At 36.2% G+C, this 21625-nt stretch overlaps 1 protein-coding gene across 1 annotated transcript in view; it reads left to right on the top strand.

Moving 5' to 3' along the window:
* ush2a (Usher syndrome 2A (autosomal recessive, mild)) overlaps positions 1 to 21625 on the top strand; it is a 191137-nt gene that overhangs the window by 68668 nt on the left and 100844 nt on the right. Inside the window, exons 30-42 of the mRNA XM_024295925.2 lie at positions 1983 to 2113; positions 4773 to 4899; positions 5316 to 5417; positions 6001 to 6189; positions 6728 to 6858; positions 6955 to 7231; positions 7311 to 7535; positions 8901 to 8981; positions 10785 to 10970; positions 13773 to 13910; positions 15798 to 15873; positions 16244 to 16329; positions 17079 to 17238. Of these exons, the coding sequence (XP_024151693.1) occupies positions 1983 to 2113; positions 4773 to 4899; positions 5316 to 5417; positions 6001 to 6189; positions 6728 to 6858; positions 6955 to 7231; positions 7311 to 7535; positions 8901 to 8981; positions 10785 to 10970; positions 13773 to 13910; positions 15798 to 15873; positions 16244 to 16329; positions 17079 to 17238 (1909 nt within the window). The remainder of the gene's footprint in view (positions 1 to 1982; positions 2114 to 4772; positions 4900 to 5315; positions 5418 to 6000; positions 6190 to 6727; positions 6859 to 6954; positions 7232 to 7310; positions 7536 to 8900; positions 8982 to 10784; positions 10971 to 13772; positions 13911 to 15797; positions 15874 to 16243; positions 16330 to 17078; positions 17239 to 21625) is intronic.

The raw sequence follows: 21625 nt of genomic DNA, 5'->3' as shown, positions 1-21625 counted from the left end.
TGTGTGGAAACCAAAAGAAGACTTCAGGAAATTTTGGACCTCTGTCATAACTAAACAAGATTACATTACAAAGTTTGAGACCTCTCTTATCTTTTTAAATTGGACAACTTGCAGAATTGGTGATTGTATAATTTTGGGTTGTATTTAAACCCTGAATCAATAAAAAGCAAATGCATACATGTCTTCTTCTGTTAAAGTGACTTTTTGCAGTTAGTATCTAAAATCTGTTTTTCTTTTTTTTTTGTGAAGTACATGTAGGATTTGGTTGGTTGGGAGACAGATTTATAAACCTGAAAAAGTTAAGTAGAATTAAAAACTGAAGAAAACATTTGGAGGGGGTGGGAATATTAATGTTTTTCTTCATCCCACTCCGTTTTTAAAATGGAAAATAATATATCTTGAAACAAAAAAAGGGGGGAAAAAAGTCCATTATCTACATGCAAGTGTTTAAATGTATGTCTGCGGTTAAACACGTAATGTGTTAATGTGTATTTTGTATGGTTGTAAGTATATATGTTCTCAAGTTCAAAACAAATAAATGATAATTAATAACTGTAAACTGGAATTGGTTAAGTTTAAGGAAGCCAAAGAGCACAATGAGGGTCACAGAGAGTTTAACTGTTTTTGAAGTTTTCATTTAATACTGTAATGTGTTTCAGTTTCTTGAATTGTCAAGAGCCGATGCTTTGTCTTTTTACAATTGATTTTAGAATGTACAATTGGAAGTCCCAGGCTTTGGGAGATAAAAGAAAGAGATTACAAGCAAAAGCTGTTAAAAGAGTGGAAGCATGCCTACCCACTAAACCGAGTTTTCAGATGTTCTTGTTTTCCCTGAAGTATCTTAGTGATAAGATTAGCTCAGATCAATGTCCATACACCAAAAGTGCAAAAGTAAGATTGAAGAGGAAAAGTAAAAAGTAGGTTTTGACTGTATTATTGAGAGCTGGTATGGTTGGAACTCTATTTCATTCTGTTTTTCTTTTGTTATTGGTAATAAATAATGTTGATTCTTATGACTTTCAGACTGTAAATTTAACCGCTACTACTGTCTTTTCCCCCATTTCATAATTCATGTTTGATAAAACATTAGTCAATAAATAATTATGTGCATCTAAATAAAAAAATCAATGGTCAAATTACAAGAATTATTTCTGTTATTTAAGATTTTATCAAAGGAATGATCTTTCTTAGCTGGAAACCACAATAATTGGTTACTTACAGGGAGCATTCAGACTGTCCAAAGGCTATTGGTGCCATGATGACAGAACTTTTAAGGTTCAGATAAATCATTTTAGTGTAATAAAATTCAAAAGAACTCTGATTATTTTTTTCTTTCTCTTATTTGCTAAAATCTGATGGTTGCTTAACTTTTTACTTTATTTGGTATGTATGTACTTTTTTGTGTCAACATACACTAAAAAAGGATTATATGTCCTAATTCATCTTAATTTTATTAATAAAATATATAAATAAACATGTTTTACATTTATTTTTTAGGGGCTATGGTCTTTTAACAGCTCAAATGAAACAGATGGTATTAAAAGTGATTCAAAAATGTTCCTTTTTTTATTAAAATTGATTTTACAACTCAATTTTCCTTTTCTAAAAAATGATGCTGGTCAATGAGGCAAATTTTCTTTGTGATTTTGGGCTATATGTATAAAATTGAATTGAAAATTGAATTTTAGGTGTAATCTAAAGCAGTGTTTCCCAACCCTGGTCCTCAGGGCACACTGTCCTGCATGTTTTCCATGTTGCCCTGGTTAGGCGCACCTGATTCAGCTCATCATCAGGCTCAGCAGAAGCCTGACAATGACGGTCATCAATGGCAGGTGTGTTTGAGCAGGGTTGGATTAAAAAAATGCAGGACAGTGTGCCCTGAGGACCAGGGTTGGGAAACACTGATCTAAAGAACATTCAAAAATATTGTGCTGAAGAATTAAAACTCTAATTTTTTCTGTCTCTTCTTACTTCACATTAAGGAATTCAGATCAGCTTCAAGACTCGTTCTCCGGATGGCCTCCTGCTTTGTGCCTTCTCTCCAGGAGACCAGGAAGAGTTTCTGGCTGTCCAGTTAAAAAGCGGACGCCCCTACTTTTTGTTTGATCCCCAGGTACTTCATTTTAAACAAGTCTTTTTGAGAAAAGTGAAACCCTGTTCTTTGGAATCCCTCTTTTGTTTATAGTATATTTAATGGAATAAGTAGAAAATGAACATACTAACAAAAACTTTCATTGAGGAATTCATTCTTTATAAATAGTTTAGAGGTTTTTTTTTTGCTAAACATGTAAATTGCATATCAAAAAGTGTCTTATTTGAAAGCCACGTGTTGACCAGCTTTAGTATTTTTTGTTCTTTCATTCCACTTACTTTCTCAAATTCACTTATTTTTCTCCTTTCTGTTCGATCCACTACACTCTGTCATTTTCTTTCTTTTCTCTTTCTATCTCCCCGTCTCTCCTATTTTCTCGCTCACTCGCTCTCATCTAGTAAATGTGATCTGTAGCCCCTCATTGGTTTCTGTCAGGGAGACACAGAGAGGGGAAAAACTTTGAAAGTGTGTCAACGTTTGAATTGGACTGCAATTAACTCATTCCCTGCAGTCACCACGCGTGAATACCAATTGCAAGCTAATTAAGCTCTGCACCCTTGCACTCACACTCACACACACACACGTACACACTTATCCACATGCTTTCATACTTACTGAGCCCTGCTTCCCTAATCCATCCATACAGATACATGCAGAAGGGTTAAAGAGTCAACGACTTTGATGATGAAAGCCACAATAGGAGACAATTACACATACTTCTATGAGGCCACCAACTAATTACTTACTGAAGCCAGCATGCCCATACTCCAGATCTGTATCACGTCATAATCCAGTTTTATCAAAACACTTCATGAAAATGTAAGTGTCTCCAAGTGCAGGTTGTATATCAGTAAACAGATCATCATGGAGTTCCGGCCCTGATGTGTGTGACGGCCTGTGGTCATACGATTTGGGTGTGTGATGGAAGTGTGTGTGTCTTTTCCAATCGGGCTAATTCCTTTGTTTAGGCTAGTTTGGGATAATTAACAGTGGGAGTGGTGTCACGGCTTATTAGTGTTCCCCTAGATACATATAGCTGGGCCCATTACTTCCCCTATTAGCCTGTTGAGCTAGCCTAATGGGATTACCAGAGCAGGGGGGGTAATTTAGCATACACAGGACAGTGATGTGCTTATAAATATGTGAACGTTTAAGATGCCACACACACGCATATATCCAAGTTGAGGAAAACTTATATTTGCACAAGTTGAAGTACTTTCTCCTTAATATTCTGGTCTCCCTGCAAGATTTATGACTAGCTATATATAAGTTTGTTTTTATTTCTATTTATTCTAACAATTTCCACCCTTTTAATTCGTCAAATGATTGTAAAAATTTGAGAGTCTTGTGTGATGATCGGGGTTTGGCATGATTGAAGCATCTGATCAAAGTTAAGGTTCCAACAAGTCGTTTGACTTTGAATCAATTCAGAGAAAGTTGCAAACTGTCAGGTGTCACAGTATAGTTTATGGAATTTTAATTCCATAAATATCAATGCTAAATTCACTTCAGTATCCAAAAAAAAAACTTAAAAAAAGACTTGAATGAGGCTATAAAATCACCTAAAAATGTCATCAACATGTCACTTCAAACTTCATTTAGCTTTAAATTCATATTACTAAATCTCAATAGAATTTATTCACCTGACAAGTGCTAACCCATCCTGTATTGACTATAACTCTCACGCATTTCACACTTCTGTCTCCCTCTCTCATCACATTTCTACTTTGACATTCAGTTAAAAAAAAAAAAAAAAATTTTACCTGACAGTGAGGAAAAACAAGGATACTGACACTCCTCCTGCAGGTGTCATTAAAGCGGCATCTGTAAAGATTTTTCAATCAATCTAGTAAAATGTGTGAAAAAGTTCTCAGTGTACATCATAAAGGCCATTCTGTTGCCTTTACAGCTCTCTTCATCTGTTTGAGGAGTTAAAAAGGGGTGAAAATATGATTGGCTAGATATTTGTCAGGTTAATTTTGGGTTCTGGTTTTGCACTGACCTTGCTTCAAAGCTTTTATTTGGCATTACCAACTGAATGAGTGGAAGGATGAAGATTGTGTGAACGCGTGATGGTAATGCATGTGTCTGGAAGTCTGCCCTAAATCATGCTGTATGTTAAAAGGAATCAAAATAAAGTGGTTTTCCAGGAGTGACGGGTGGAAAGGTGTTCAATGCTGGACACACTCTTAAATTATAAACCTTACCTTCTCACGATGATGGAATTAAACAAACATTTGCAAAGGATACTTTTTGGTTCAAGGTTATCATTGAGGTGTGTTGTTGCTTTGCTTTTTTATTATCTTCCCTTCCATTAAATGTCTCAAATTGGTTCACATTTTGTAAGAAGTAAAAAAAAAAAAAAAAAGTTGTAGCTAAAATGTTAGTTTGATGTACATTCACACATCTATTGATTTATCCATCCATCTCCACCATTTCTATGCCATATGTCCATGTTCATGTCTTTTTCGTGGTTTTACCTGTGTTCGGTTTTATTTTTTTTGGTTTTACTTTCATAATCTTTGAGACTGTATGGAGCTAAATGATATTAGAAACCTGTTAGATCATCAAAGTTGAGTGTTTTGTGTAAAGATTGTTTTTTTCTAGTTTCCCAGACCATTACTGCATCTCTAGATTTCATAGGTGTTGTGTGTGGATGTGCATGTGTCTGTGTGTGTAGGGCTCAGCAGTGGCTGTGAGCGTAAACAATGATGGAGGTCACAGCTACAGTGATGGACAGTGGCACACCATCACAGCGCTGAGGCGAGGGGCCGTGGGAACAATCGTTCTCGATGATCGATACAGCGGTAACTCCTTTTATATTTATACTAACCGCTCTGTGTGCCTGTCTTTTTAGTGGTGGTGTGAAGAAAAAAACAGTTGAACAGAGTGTACATTTAGTCAAGAAAGAATGAAGGCATAATCTTAGAGTATGAATAATCTGAAAGTGACCAGTCTGCATTTCTCCATTTAATCGTCTGTTTCCACATTGTACCTCAGCGCCTTGAACACTGCATTGTTTTTCTGTATTTTCTTTGTGTACATCATCAGAGATTGTTGAAAATCATAATGTTGAGCTAGAATTTTAAATAAAAAAAATCAACATTTTTAACAATATGTTTTCTAAATGTTCTTAACCGTTTGTCCACATGTACATTTTACCTCTCAAATTCACTTTGAGATTTAATGTTAAGGCTTTTTCTTTGCTATCCCACCAAACCAGGAAGTGCCTCAGCTTCCAGTGGCAGTACCATCATTGGTGAGAACATGGGGCTGTTCATTGGTGGGCTCCCCAAAGATTTTGTTCTTCTGAGAGAGGATACAGGTACGTGTGAACTTTAAAAAATTAAGAATTGTCTTACTTTTGTTTCTTAATTTCAGCAATGTTAACTCTGGTCTTTACATGGTATCACCAAGCAGTTTGGAAATGCTTTGAAAAAGGAAAATCAGGTTTTATACATGTAAAAAAAATAATAAAAAAAATTAGTGCAATTGTTAAAACCAGAAAATAATGAAAAACTACTTGACATTTGAACTTAAGGGACAGTTAATGTAAATTTCAGCAAGGCTACATTCTATTTTGCTATTTGTTTAAAGAGTGTTGTAGAAAAAGATGCATCTATTCTGTAAAATGTCTGTGGGTGGAAGTTTTATTTCTTTCAGATTATACACATATACATTAAAAGAAGTAAACATTTAAACCTTCACAAGTCAAAAGTTGTGCATAAAAATTGTCAGACAAACTTTCATTAATGACATCAACCCTCATGAGCAGCTTTTTTTCCATGGCTTTCAACAATAAAAGCTCTGAATAAGAGCCATCATCCAAAAAAATCCTGACAGTAAGGATTGAGTGAAAAACAAAACCTGCTGACAATTCCGGATTTCCCTCTTGTGTGTCTCACCAGGAGATGCCCAGCTTGTGCGACAGGGCTTTTCTGGCTGCCTCAGAGATGTGAGTTTAAAGATGACTGACAACCCCTCAGAGGAATGGCAGTCCCTGGACTGGACAAAAGCCACAGAGAGAGTGGCAGTGTATGAAAGCTGGGAGGGATGTCCCTCGGAAACTGTGGATGGAGCCTATTTTCTGGGTCATGGTAGGATCATTCTGACTGTTTCTCTATTGAGCTAAACATGGGCACTATTGGTTCATAATGAGAGTTTTAAGGTTTTGTAGTGAAATATTTATGATTTTATCAGGACACCATGGGAGAATATTGTAAATGGTCCCAATTGAATTAAAGTCCTACTCAAATGATCTATTTTAAAGGTGTTCCCAATGATCTTTAAATTATGATTTGGGCGTTTTTAGCTAAAATCCAAAAAGCTGTGTCACTTTTTTAGAACATAGTTTCTGCAAAGCAGCAGTATGTCATTAGAAATTCGATTAAAATGACACCCAGACAGACATTAAAGGAATATGTTGACAAGTTTAATTGTTTTTTTTTTTTTTTAAGGATCACTGGTGTGCATTTTTTGGCATTCTTTATCATTTTTTTTTAAATTGTTTGTTTCTTTTTTGGGGGGTTTCACTTGCTTGCTTTACAAAATATCTTAAAATAACACATTTTGGTAACAGGTGATCTTAATCTTAAACGTAATCTTAAACTCCAGTGATGTTCCCGATGCTTTCAGGCTACTTGGAGTTGAGCCCTCACGTTTTCAGTGGCGGACAAGACTTTAAGATTTCCATGGAACTCAGGACCGACCAACTCAACGCACTTTTACTTTTCACATATCATACACAGTCTGAAGACTACATGCTTGTAAGAGCAGAGACACATTTAATACTCATGTTTTTAAACTTAAAACACTTTATTTTGTTCTTACAATATCTTGTCTAACAATGTGTTTTTTATCAGGTGGAGTTAAACTCTGGTCTCCTGTCCTTCACTCTTGCCTCCAATGGTCACACAACAGAACTCCGTATGTGGGTGGGGCTTAGTTACTGTGATGGCGACTGGAAGCAGGTGTCATTGGCCAAAAGGGGCTCTGTCATCTCAGCTGCAGTCGATGACTGGGAAGAGGAAATAAAGGGAGTTGCAGGTGCAAAGCTGAGGGTTGATTCACCATTGTACTTGGGGGGAGTTCCAACAAAACTCGTACATTCTGCACTGAAAGACCATAGTTACAAACAAGGTGAGATATAAATGGAGATGCTTTGCACATTTTTCTATCTGTTTACTGTATCTTTTTATTTTCCCTGGCTCTTTTTTAGGCCTTGGTGGTTGCATACGTGGTCTTAGAATTCACAGTGATGAAAGAAACCCACCTGTCAGTCAAAGAGTTCATCTGTCTGTGGCCTCACGCCGCTCCGCTAGAGTCAACTTGGACGGCTGTCCCACCAGTGAGAGCAGGTTCCACTGCAGAGGAAATGATTCCGTGTTGGTGTACAGCGGCAGAAACACAGACGCCATGGACTACAGTCTACAACCTTTTACTGGTAATTCTGGAATACACACACATTACAATGGAAAATTCAGAAACCTTCTGTAAGCACTAAGATTGTGAAAGGGTGCGAGTGACAACACTTGACTAATTAGCAATCAGAAAAACATGTATTTTGTCAGATATTTAGAGCTCATCAGAGAAAACACTGTCTGTTCTTTTCAATGAGGAATGCCAGCCATAGTGTTATAATATATTTGAGATGTTAATGGCAACTGAACATTCCATTACTTATTTATTCCATTATTGTGGGTTACTGAGGTTCAGTATGTACCACTGACTGTATAGAGAGAACTGGACTGAGCATCTGAAACATCCCTCATAGAATATTAATAAATTCCAGCTCCAAACAGATGAAGTCAATTCAGTCACCATTTTTTTTGCAATATGACAGTCACCATGATGGAACCAGATGTCCTCAGTAAGCTTTGATTGGTCTTAGTCTAAATTTCTATGGCAACAATCCCTCCAATTAGAGGTGAGTATGTTAGAGACCACATCCCTTCTACTAAAAGCGAGCTCAGGAGAATCTTTCAATTAAACCCTTCCAAAGTTTGACGTGAGACCATGTACTTTAATTGAGGTATTTGATTGGTCAGTTTATAACATGAATAACTTGCACTACAGTAAAAATATAATGAAAAAAATCTAGATTTGCAAGAACATGTTAAAAAGATAAAGCATATAATGAGAGAGTCATAGCTGTACATTTCTCTGTAAAAGTATGGGATTTCATTTTTTTGGGACCACGAGGGAGGTAGGGTCACTCAGTCCAGTTCTCTATGTACATTCAATGGAAGATACATGTGTAAGGTTGGTTGGAATAAATTCAAAAAATCCTGGCCCGTTCTGATTTTAGAGACAATAACTATCCTCTAATTCGTGAGCTATTGTATATGAATTTCCTTTTCTGTCTTTGAAAGAAAAAAGATCTTAAAAAAATCATCATCACTTTTAGAAAATGTCATGATTTTTCAAGTTAACAGCTATAGAAATGCACTCAAATTGCTTGTTTTCCTCGAAAATTGGCAAAGTTACGTTTAAAAAAAAAAACTGTAATAGGTGAAATCCGTTAGGTAGGATAGATGTTTTACTGCTGTAGAATGGCACACTACACACCTTATACACCTTTCTAAGACAGCCGAGAACATTTTCACACTTCTCTCTCTTGCTTAAACTCTCAAAGTTCTAGCCATCATTAACATTGATAAAAACATTTAACGCATGAGAGCTTAGTGTGAGCAAATTGTATGTTGTAAAACATCGTCTACATTTTTTAAGTATGATTTTTCACTCATTTTATTAATGTCACTCTATAAATCTGTGGCTCCACATACAAACAAACCGGTGTGTTTTTAAGAGCACTTGTACAGGTTTGTGGCCCTGGGCGCTGGAGGCTGGACATCCGGACCGTGGCAGCGAGGACGCAGCCGAGGCAAAGGTACACACCAGATACTTTCTCCATCAGCAGTTAGTGCTTGCATTATTGGAAAATTCCCCTTAATTGTGCTACTACCATAGTTTCACAAAAAATAAGTCATCCATTTTGTATTTTGTAATGTGTAGCAAGCTAAGCAGATTTTTTTCTTTCTATTGATGTTTCTTTGTGTTACTTTCAGTTGAAAATAGCTCCTTCTCTTAAGTGTTTTTGATGTGAAACCTCTTCTTATTCAAAGCCACCGATATTACTTGTGCCTGACTGTATGGGAGATTAATAAGGCCTCCATAAAGGGCATCACAGTAAAAGGCTGTTAACCTAGAATGGCCCTAGTGGTCCCTCGTGTAATATAAAGATGCTCGTTAGTAGTGAACGATACACTGGTAGATCCCCGTACACCGCGCTGTGACCACCGAAAGAGAAATGGAGGGGTTAGAGGAAAAGCTCATATCTGAAGGAACTGAAAGTAAGATGGAAACAGAAAGAACCTGTAGGAAATGAAAAAATGCATCAACTTTATAAATAGATAAAGTGATGGAAGGCAAGATTATTCAGGTTTATGTTAAGGTTGTGCAATAAATAAAACCATTCAGAACATTGTGGAAACAAAATAAGGAGAAATTTGTATATTAAAAAACAAAACAAAACAAAAAAAAACATTTTTAGCTTACTTTAAACTTGAAGTTGATCAGCCGAAATCACCCTATCCACAGAATCTGAGTTACTGTTGGTATCAGAGGGAGAACCAGGAATGCAGCAAAGAAAGAGAGTGGCAGATGGCTGTGAAATATAGCCCAGAATGAATGGCTGGCTGTTTTAAATCAGTGCGAGAAAAGTTACAACTCTCATAAATACTATTTATGCTAATGGTGAGATGTGATTTATGGGGCCTATTAAACTTTAAAGAGATGGGGAATGTATTTTCCTGTAACATCATGCACTTCTGACCTGTTGTTTATTTTCATTTTTTACAAGTATATTTCATATTATAGCTTTTTAATGTATTTCTTTAAACCATTTTTTTACTCCAATCCAATTTCAACTTCTCGTATTTCAACTTTTCTTTATTTTTACTTTCTTATATTTCCCACGTTTTTGTTAGTCAAAAGGGGTTTCCTTTATAAAAAGAATTGGAGTTGCTTGTGTCTATGCCATACTTTGTTTTGTTGAAAAAAATAAAAAAGTGAAAAAAATAAAAATTAACAATGACAGTCGAGGGGGGAAATAAATTTAAAATAAATTTAAATGACTGACATGTCACCAGGTTTGAATACATAATTAGAGGAATGGATTTAATCAAACTGTCAAAACTTAAAGATCCTTCATGTCCTTAAAGGTATTTTTTCACTTTAAGAATTTAAAATGTACCTTCAATAATCTATATCCAATATTGCTTGCATAAAAAGAAAACTTTAAAGCACTAGAGTGGCAGCACACTGCAAAAACAGAATCTTAAGAACGTAAAAAGACTTGTTTCAAGAAAAAATGACAGATTTTGTCTTGCAAAAAGCGATAATCTTATCAAGAAATGTTGACAATAGCAAATTAATTGTACTTTGATGAAGTGCGTCTTGGTGACCAGGGAAAAAGTTCTTGATAAGACTATTTTTCTTACCTCATTAGCTTGTTTTTTAATTCAAAGAAAATCTGCCAATAGTGTAAGAATAAATATTTCAAAGGGACCACTTTTTGCAGAGCAAGGTTTACATGTTTAGATTTTAAAAGTAGTAGATTTTAATATTTCTCTGCTTTGATTTAAAGTGTCATATGGAATAGTGTTCTGTTTGTCTCACTCGACTTCCCCAGCACCTGTTTCTGTTCCCCCTCCGAGCGCTGTGCAGAGCATCAACGGCTTCAGTGCTGCTGTAAACTGGTTGCCCCCTACTGATAACAGGGGACCGATTGACAGATATGAACTAAGGGCTTACAACAGGGACAGTCCTGAAGTACCGCCTGTCAAAGCCTCATACCCGGCTGATGGAAATTTCACAGGTAAAATACAAATACTCTGCATTAATTTGATGTTCACATGCACATCTTTGCTGTTTTACTCATGTCATCCAATCTCCAAGTAGTTTAGCCCATGTTCTACTATGCTTACTGGCTTTTATTGCTTTCAAGTTCGTTTTGTAGAAAAGTGCATTTATTTGTTAGATTAAATGGTTGAGTCTAGATCTAATTTTAACTGAAAGGTCGGCCTTTTAAAAGATGAAAGTAAATGAAGTCATACACGTTTTCCCTGGTTCTTCTAAGTTGATAGACAAACATTTTTAGCTGTGGTCAGAAGACATATTCGTTTTTTTATTTCCATTTCTCATACAAACACACTCAATGTCCTAGGAAACCCTGTTAATGTCTCCTTGGCAAATCTCCAGCTTTAAGAGACGGTCTCCATTTGGAATAAGACACTCAGGACTACCCAAATGATGTCATACTCTGGCATCGCTCTGCTTCCACTCTCTCTTGCTGTTGTTCACTTTTCGATCTTTCCTCACTTTATCTTTTATGATGAGGGTGATTTCTGCGTCCGCTGCTGCTATTCGTCCCCCTTCCCATCCACTCTGCCATGTCTCCAGGCAAATATGAAGATGAGCTTTGCTGTCTCTCTGTCTCTGTGGCTCTGTCCCTCCTCCCCATCCCTACCCCCTCTCTTTGCAAGACATTAACTCCACCGTGATAAGGCGTCTTCTTAATTTATGATGGCCTCGACACCTGACTGCAGAATTACACCAATGGCTAAAAAACACAGAAAGCAAATGAGAGTGTAATGGCAGCGGAGTGGGGCCCTGGCCCCTAATTGAATTAAAAGACATAGGTAACAGTGAGAGAGTGGGTGATTGGACACAGAAGGCAGCAAGTGAAAGGGAGGAGGGGGATGAAGAGAAAAGATGGGATGCAAGAGTGACTTTGGAATTAGATAGAGGAGTGGAGGAAGCCATGACGCCCAGGACAAAAACATCACAGAGAGATGACAGAAGCTTTACAATTAGAGTGGACTGCCTCTGTTTGCCAAACACTGCAAGTTTGCTTAGCAACAGCACCACATAGAAACAAGTAAAACACTAAATTGTCACTATTGGACATCTTAAGCATCCTTTGGAAAAGCAGATTTGCTGTTTAGAAAAACTCAAGGTATGCAGTCTTTATTAATGTGTTTTTTAAAGATGACAATTTTACTCCTGAACATCTCCAAAGTTGATTTAAAATATGAAATATAAAAAGGTGTAACTCTTTAAATATATTTAATCTATATAGGGGATTATTTTTATCACTCGATATCCCCATTGTCCATCTACTTTTCTAAAACTTGAACAGTTTGGATTCACAGTTCAGAGGCATGTGATCCTAAATTATCTGAGAGGACCTGTAGGCAGACAAGATGGCAGCTGAAAATCATTAGCCGGAGGCTGAAATTCCACAGGATTTCAGAGTTGTAGCCACTTTTATTACACTTTTTTAATGTTCAGGATTAGATTAAAATGTGTCTTTATTAAAGGATATTAACTAAAGTGTCTAGATTTGTAAAAACTGTTAAGACTTTTACATTGGAACTTTAGCTTTAGACCAGTGTTTATGTTTGACCGCTGTAGGCTTCAATCCTTTACCTGATCAACGTGAATCAGCTGATTCTGTCGCAGAGAAAAGCAGTATTGCAAAAATTTAAAGTACTTGATATTAGTAATCTGCCTCATATTGGTTAAAGCCACTTTAAAGTGTTGCTTAGCAGTGTAAACACTTCTCTCTACTGATCAGATAATTCACATAGATCATTTAAGGAGTTACAGTAGAAGTCTTTTTTGACTGAAATGTGCAGGGTGTGTGTGATGTTCTGGTCTTGGGCTTCCTTCCAGCGAATGATTTTCAGCTGCCATTTTTCTTCTACCACCAAGTCCCACTCAAATTATCTGTAACCCTGTATCATCACAGTTTGTGGACGACTTGTCTTCTCACATTAGTCATCCAATCCATCCATCAATATTTTAAGCCAGATTTAATCCCTAGTTCATATTTTCCATATTTAAACTGCCTTCTAATCACCATTTGTTCAGTAGGGCCTACAGTTTTACCTAGGAAACATTTTTTTTTGTAGAGTTGCACACACTTTTTAACAATAAATTTAGAACTTTTACCTGTTAAAGTCCCACTCCGATCATCTTTTGATCTATTTTTAAAGTGTCCTCTTTAAATTATGACTACACAGTCATACAATCAAAAACTTGTCATTTTCTATGGCATAATTTCAGCAGAGCACTAGCAGTTCATTAGAAATTTGCCTCTGAGTTGTGGGCGGGAGAGGTGTTACAAATGTAAGACTTCCCCAACTTCCCTTTATCCCTTTGTTTACACCGTCTGTCCCCTGCTAGCTTACAGCCCCTCACTCCCCCAAGCTAACATTAGCAGTGCAACAAAAATGACGAGCAATATTGGAGCTATCCAGCAGTATCATTTTGAGCCAGATGTTACCTAAACTGAAGAAAACAAAGACAAATGTGGAATTATTTGTCTACAGGCAGATGCATCAGAATGGAACAGAGCAGGGAGCTTGAGACTTGCCGTTGTAGGTTCTACTTCACATGTACAAGCTACATGTTTTTGTTTGCTCCTGATTCACAAAGATTTAAATAAAGACATATTTAAAAGCAATTTAAGCTTAATTTTATATGCCCTCCTTCATGAGGAAAAGGCTAAAACAACATGTAAAAAATATTAAAAACACACATTTTCATTGGAGTGGGTTTTTACATTGTGATGTTTGCTTTTTGTTTTCCTTTCTAACATGTTGCACCTTTTCAGGTGTTTTAACAGGCCTCACTCCATCTACTCGATATATTATCACCGTGAGTGCGTGTGGTCCTGATGGCTGCACTGAGAGTACAATTGACAGTGACACTGGAAATGATTTGGGATTCAGCCTCACAACTCCAGTGGAAGGTAATTATTAAACACATGATGCAGTTTAAACAGACTATTTTCTTGTTTTTAATCCATCATTAGTTAAATCACTCTATTTGAATAAAAATCTTCTCTTACTTGAGCAATGAGGGAAAAATTGGGACAGACTACACTTCAAAGATAGAAGCAAGAACAGAAAGCGGATTGAAAAAAAAGACAAAGTAGTCATAAAAAAGCACTCTGGGATTTGATCATAGGTTCATAGCATTCAGAAGATTTTTGTTTAAATCTTCAAAGTTGCATTAAGCAACAAAAAAACCTTGAGAAAAAGAAGATTTTTCTTCAAGCGTTAGTCACCACATTAATCTGTGTTGAACTAACTAGCCTTGTTGCAGAGATAATGTGACAGCAGGGGTCAGTCCAGAGACGGCAAAAATCAATCTGAAGTAAAAGGGAAAAAACGGATTATTGTATTGATTCTCGCTGAGCACAGAGTTAAGACACTGATGCATGTCAAGAGGAGTCCAGAAAGAACTTATTCAAAAGTCGCCTTTGCCGCACGTGCATTTTGACGAGGCTCATTTTTACCTGAGTTATTACCAACTGTAAAAAGAAAAGTGGTGGTCCCAGCTCTTTTCAGCTCCTCCTGTGTAGGAATCCTCACCTCTCTTAGTATCACTGAGACCCCACTAGGTAAGATCTTGCATGGAGATCTCACATTTCTCCATATTCTAATAATTGCTCCAATGGTGGATCTTTTTTCACCAAGTTGCTTGGCAATTACCCCAATGCCCTTCCCAGCCTACAATTTAGCCTCTGGTGTCTTTGGACAGCTCTTTGGTCTTGACCATGTTAGTAGTTTGAGTCTTAGGCTATGTCAGAAATCCTTCCACTCTCACTATATAGTACACTATTTAGTGCGTTCACCATTTTGTAGTGCTGTCTGAATCTACAATTTCAAAATCGAGTGCACTAGAAATTTCCCAGAAGTCTGTGCAAAAAACTATCCTGCATCGAAGCTCACTATATTAGTGAATATAGACCACAATGCACTGGAGTCGAACAATTTTTGTAACAAAAAAAAGTTTCTAAATGCGTTTTTTTTTAATAAACTATCCACATTTTCATCATCAGTGGAGTAACAAATAGACATGAAATGTTTGTATTTATTCGATTTTCTCTTTGTGAAATCGGTATCATATCATATCCAGTGTCTAGAAAAACAAAAGAAAAGTAGTGAGCATGGTGTCCGAATTGCTTGTAAAATCCAGGGCACAAGATAGTCCAGCACTATATAGTTTTTTAGCAGTGAGGGATTAGGGTGAGAATTCAGACATAGTCTTACTGATTGTAAGGGGTGGACAGGTGTCTTTATGCAGCTAATGACCTCAAACAGGTGCTTCTAATTTAGGATAATAAGTGGAGTGAAGGTGGACTAACAGGTCTTTGAGGATCAGCGTTCTGGATGATAGACCGTCTTCAAACACTTATTTGCTTCACTGTGACAGCTACCTGAATAGAACCTACAGGAAATATTTGACCTCTGTCATTTTCAAGCAGGGTTACATTACAAAGTATTGAGGTAAACTTTTATTCTTAACCAAATATTTATTTTTTGCAAAATTATTTTCATGCATTCTTCAAAAAAAAAAAATCAAACTGTTTCTCACAGTAGCAATAATAAACATTACAGACTATTCTTATCTTTTTAAGTGGGACAACTTAAAGAAATGTCATCTGCAAAAATAATTTGATCTAACTGTGTGTACACACTTTATAACTTTATATTACTTTACCTGCCATTTATTGTAATATTAAATGGCAGGTAAATGGTGCTAAATAAAAAAAAAAAAAAAAACAGAGTATTCGTTTTAGTACAATGTGTTCCTTGACTTTAATATTTCTTTCCTTTTTTTTCTATTTTAGCCCCAGAAGGAGTGTGTTCTCCATCAGCAGTTTCCTCTCCTTCGGCTCTTTTTGTAACTTGGGAACCACCAGGAAGGTGAGTTCTTACTCAAACCATTTCTCTTTTCCCCTTTTTACCTCAGGAATAAACCATTTTATTTCTACCCCCCAACTAACACTTATACTCCCAATATTTTGTCATACAATGAACCTTTGTAGAATGTGAATAATGTAATAATTAAAATGTCAAGCTCTATTTGCAATGTCTTTATGAATAGTACAAGAAATGTATTTTTTGTCAACTTAAAAAGTTTAAAAATAACCAAACCAAGTACCAAAAATATTTTAGTTTATCCAATTGTAAGAGTTTCAATGAAAGTTAACCAATCAAACATTGAATATAAAAAAAATCAGTTTATGTTTGATTTAATTTCCAAACTATCTCTATTTCACTTTTTATCCTACAGGCCCAACGGAGAGATTACTCATTACCTCCTTTATCACAACGACCAAATGGTGTATAGAGGGAAAAACAGACACCATAACATCACTGGTAAAAGAGGGGACAGTGCAATTTTTGTTTGTTTGTCTGCACGTGTGCACGAGTGTGCGTTTGCCGCGGAGCTATGGGGCCTTGGAGTAAAGAGATGGGGAAACTGTAGAAAGGAAAATGGAGTGAGGGATTAGCATTTGAAAGAGGAAAGAGTGTCTCAGTCCACACCTTGGGAATAGCACTTTGAAAAAGAAGGCTAAACACACACACATTAAAAATGAAGCAGCGGAGAAACAAAGGAGACTAAACAGTGACACACACACATACAATGTGCTTTGAAAGCTTCCACTAAAGAGACCTAAAGAAGGTATGAAACACATGTCACACAATCGAGACTAGAGCACTGCTCATAAATATACATTTACACTATTACATACAGGGCAAGACATTCAAATCATTGTGCACACACTCATGATATCCAGGAAATCAACACACACTTGAAAGTCATTAGACACAATATTTAAATGAGATAATTATAGACAAATGGTGTACATGTTCATAAAGATATGATAACATACATGTTCTAATTTTATTCTGCAGGATTTAAAACTCACGTTGACTGAAGGGATTATAAGAGGACTAACTGTTAACAATTTTAATAAGAACTTTTAAAATAAAATAAAGTAGTATCATCACAGCTAACAGACATTTTAAGGAAAATGTCAAGTTTACATCATTTCAGATCATCTGAGTTGTTAGTTTGCAGCATTTTCACTTGTAATTTTCAACTCATTTGTTTGCTTTCGAAGGTCTTGGTGTGTACTCCACCCATTTCTTGGTTCTAAGTGCCTGCACTTCCATGGGTTGTACAAACAGTTCCCAAGTTACAGCTCTGACCTCTCAGCTTCCTCCTGGACCCTTGCATGCACCAACTCTAACCCCGCTGGACTCTCGGACTATATTTGTTGAGTAAGTACATGCACAGACTTGTAGTATTAACCAAAACCTTATAGGTATATTTTCAACAAATATTTATATCCATCCATCTATTTTCTTAACCCAGTATCCCTTTTGGGGTCGTGGGGTTGCTGGAGCCTGTCCCAACTACTGTTGGTGGGGTACACCTTGGATAGGTCGCTAATTTGTAGCAGGGTACACAATCACAATCACAAGGTACACTTTTGAGCAGGTATGGGTACATCCAGGCCTCAATGGTCAGTGCATGACTTCCAGATATCCAGGCCATGGCCCTCGAGGTCTGGAGTTGTCCATCCTTGCTTTAGAGCCGCGGTGGGCTAACTATGGCCCAGGGGCCATATGCGGCCCTTTAAACTATTTACTATGGCCCACAAAATTGGAATAGATTATTTTGATTACCTGTATTAATGTTTTATTTTCCCTGTAATTCAGGTGTCTCTCCATAGATGGCGCAGTGCAGATAAGTTCCCCTTTCTTCAGGCGCAGAAAGTTATTCAGCATTCAGGATTTGTTATTCGTACGATATTCATTAGTGGTTTCCAAGTCTTACAGTCATTTTTTAGATTATTCCAACACCATTTGAACACAACATTTCCCTGAGTTTCCCTAAGGGACCTATTGGTGAAAATGACACTAAAATAAGAACAAAAAACAAAGCTTTTAAATAAAAACTCCAAAATGTTCTGTTTTAAAGTAATTTTCAATCAAATTTAAGGCGTGTTTTTGTCCAGATCTTGTGTTATTTCTTTCTTTATGAAGTGAATTATCAAAGCATGCCACAAATCTGCTCTTGGTCTGGCCCTTTTGTCAATTTTTAGAACCCTTTGTGGCCCTCGAGTAAGAAAGTTTGCCCATCGGTGCTTTTTAGCGACCAATTAACCTATGAAGCATGTTTTTGGACTGTGGGAGGAAACTTGAGTGCTTAGATAAAACCATCACACATACACGGACAACATGCAAACTCCACACAGAAAGGTCTCAGTTGGGATTCAAACCAGGGTCCTCTTGCTGTGAAGCAAGAGTGCTAACCACTTCTCCACCATACAGCCCAACATTCCTAAAAAATGTAATTATTGATTTCAGTCAAAAGTAGGTTGGGGTTTAACCACGATTACCAGGAACACATCAGTGTACCTACAAGAAACATTGGCATGTGCACAGTAAGTAAGTTTTATTGATATAACACGAGGTCACAAGGTGCTTCACACGTTAAAAGCATTAAAAACAAATACTTTAAAATGTAAAAACTGTGTTGTGACAACCTGTCAATTTATCTGCTTCTTTTAATATTTCTACCCACCTTTAAAGGTTGGAAGACATTAGTATAGTTTGGTTACAGAGCACATGTGCAGCAGTTAAAACTAAGTCCAGTATGGCTGTTAGCTCTGAAAAAAAGAAGAAAACATCCATAGGGAGAAAAAAAAAGAATACGAGATACATTTCTCTCAATAAGGGTGTAGGAGCTAAAATGCATGAGACCAGGCTTGATAGGAGGAACTTAAAACATCTAATAAACAAACTAAAATATGAAGAAAGAGAGAATCAATTGAAAAGAGTCACATAGAAAATGACTAGAACAGGATGAACTGAAGACCACACACCTACATAAATTATGATTAATTGAATGAAGACAGCTGTGGATAATTAACAACCTGAACCTGGAGTGACAGACAAGGGGACCCATATTTGAAAGGAAAACATGACAAAAACTAAGAAAACATGTTTGAATTCAAATAAATCAAATAGGACAATCAATCCTTACAACCAAAACTCAGGATGGATTTAATCAATCAAAAGATCAGTCTGATTAAACTTTTTGGATAATTGACCTTTTCTTTTTTCAAGAAGAGAAGACTGATATCATGCCTCTATTTCAATATGTCACCTGGATGAATCTTCATCAACACAATCGGTTACAGAAGAGTGAGATGAAACTGTGTCTGCCATTGAATTGTCTGTGAGAAAGACTCAAGGAGAAAGTGAAGTTAAGATGGACGTTATTTGGGCATCAACACAGGCGTTTTACAACACCTACAAAGCACCAAAACCAACAACGAATTCAGGTGTTTGATGGTTGGTTAAAAAATGTATCATTTAAAACTGTCTTTTTTTTTTTGGTAAAAATAGGTTAATTCAAGTTCATTTTAGTGTTAAGTGGATTAAATTTAGTTAATTTAACTTCTTATTTTGCTTTTTTAAAGATAAAAATAATAAATCCTTTACTAAAGGAATCACACCAGTAAAAGTTATAGGAATACTTGAAAGTCACTAGAAAAAAAATATGTTAAAGTTGCTTTTCACAAGTGCTGTGTTGGCAAAATGCAAAGACAGTGATGGAGAGACAGTGATCTTTTGCAGCTGTGTTTACCATGCAAAATATTCCCAAGTGTTTGACCTTTAACCTTCTGAAGGAGGCGTCAATGAAGACAGATCACAGCCCAGCCTCCATCAAAAGTATGTGGAAGAGTTGATGTAATTCATCGTCTTGTCATTTGTAACCGATTCCACTGCAGATGCTGAACTTGAGAGGTAAATGTATCCACAAAGAATAGGTGTTTGAGCGTTTGTCTGAGATTGATGTGAAGAAGTGGGAGCTTGCTTGATTTGGACATTTTAATGAAGCAATGAAAGCAAAAATTTTGTGCTATAAATGTTTACATTTTGACAGGTAATATTGTTATAGAGATAAAGCACGAGATTAAAAAAATAATGTTTTTGAACTACAACTTATGTGGGAAGGCTGCTTATTGCCTTGTTAGCACATTGGTAATAGGCAGATGTTGAGAGATTATACTTGGTCAATATTACTCCTCTGTGACTGTGAGAAAAGATAAAAAGGTAGAGAGGGGCACAACTATGAAAGAATTAGAAGACCAACAAAGGAGCAAGTGGAAAATAAAATGCAAGGATGCTTCAGGAAATTACACAGAAAACAGATGAAGATGCATAACATGCGAGGGTGAGAGACTGTGAGAAAATTTCAGAAAGGCTGCAGGTTGCGCAGAGAGCACGGCCAAGATTTATCCCCTGCTCTCACCTAACGCTGTCGGAATGAAACATATTTGTACACAAACAAGCCGATATGGAAACTCTGAAATCCCATCGCTGCCAAGCTTAGCCACTCTGCATTATTAGATCACAACTTGAAAATAAAAAAATACATGTTTTCCCATACATGCTAATATTCACACAATAAATAATGATTACAGAGGACAAAGAAAGAAATTACTTACTTTAAAAAATATGACTTATCTTTGTAACCACCCAAAAAGACTGTACTTCTGTTGGAAAGTAATAGGAAGTCGATCAATAAATAAAACCAAATGCAATTACTAAATATAGATTACTGCAGTTTTTAAAATCTGAGAAAAAACGCTCACATTTATTTCATCACCACAAAGCAGAGACTCCAGAGCCGCATTATCTCTATTGTGGCTCTGCAGCTTAGAAGAAAAATGCTGACAATTTGGAGAAAAATAAGGGTTTAGTAGTTATGCTTAATTTGTTTTAGGTAATTACTTTTTCTAATTCCTGTTTGGATTTTTAACATGTCAGATAACTATTATGGCAAAAAAGTTTGAATTCTGTCAGAGTGGTGTATCTTTAATAAACTTAAAGTTCACATTTACATTATGGTCTGCAGCACAACAGGGTCTAGTTGCTGATCAGAATCAAAGTTTGTCTTCAAAGGGAAGTAAAAGCAGATAAAGGATGAAAATGGACCAAAATCATCATTTTTAATTCACGTAAATTTGCTGTAGCATAAGGTTCTCATTTGACACTGGGTGTGTTTTATTTTGAAAGGATTTGTTTCTGCTGCTGTCATAAGTTAAAAAAAAAAAAAAAAACCTAAAAGTTGTTTATAGATAGAAAAATGTGTAAATAATTTGATTATAAAATGAATGGCATGATGTCCACAAAAAACCTGAAGTGTATTTTTCTTAATTCTAAAGTGGATTTTTGCGTCTCCTGCTGGGTTCTGGTCAGTAAGAAACTGGGATATTTAGGTCTTTTAGTATTAAAGGCTGCAGACCTCTGCCTTAAGGGCAACATAACATGAGAACAAAAAAACAGCATGAGATCAACAAATGTTGCTTTGCCTTTAAAGATGAAAACTGTAACAAATTGTAAAATAAAACCTTAACATTTTTGGCTCCTTCTGTTTATAGGTTGTAGGTTTACAAAAATGTTAATATTTATACAAAACTTTAAAATATTAAATCTTCATGTACATCATGTTTGTAGGGATGTCCTTCTGGTGCCAATCTACATGTGAATTAATTAAGTTTAGATTCAAAATAGATACATTATTTTGCAAAAAATGTCAAGGATTTGTAATTCCATTGGGATAAATGTGACCTCCTTCTCTCACCTTCTC

The sequence above is a fragment of the Oryzias melastigma genome, linkage group LG3, assembly GCF_002922805.2.
Source record: "Oryzias melastigma strain HK-1 linkage group LG3, ASM292280v2, whole genome shotgun sequence".
In the NCBI taxonomy this organism is placed as follows: domain Eukaryota; kingdom Metazoa; phylum Chordata; class Actinopteri; order Beloniformes; family Adrianichthyidae; genus Oryzias; species Oryzias melastigma.
The sequence above is the reverse complement of the archived record's forward strand: the minus strand, read 5'-3'. Positions and strand labels throughout refer to the sequence as shown.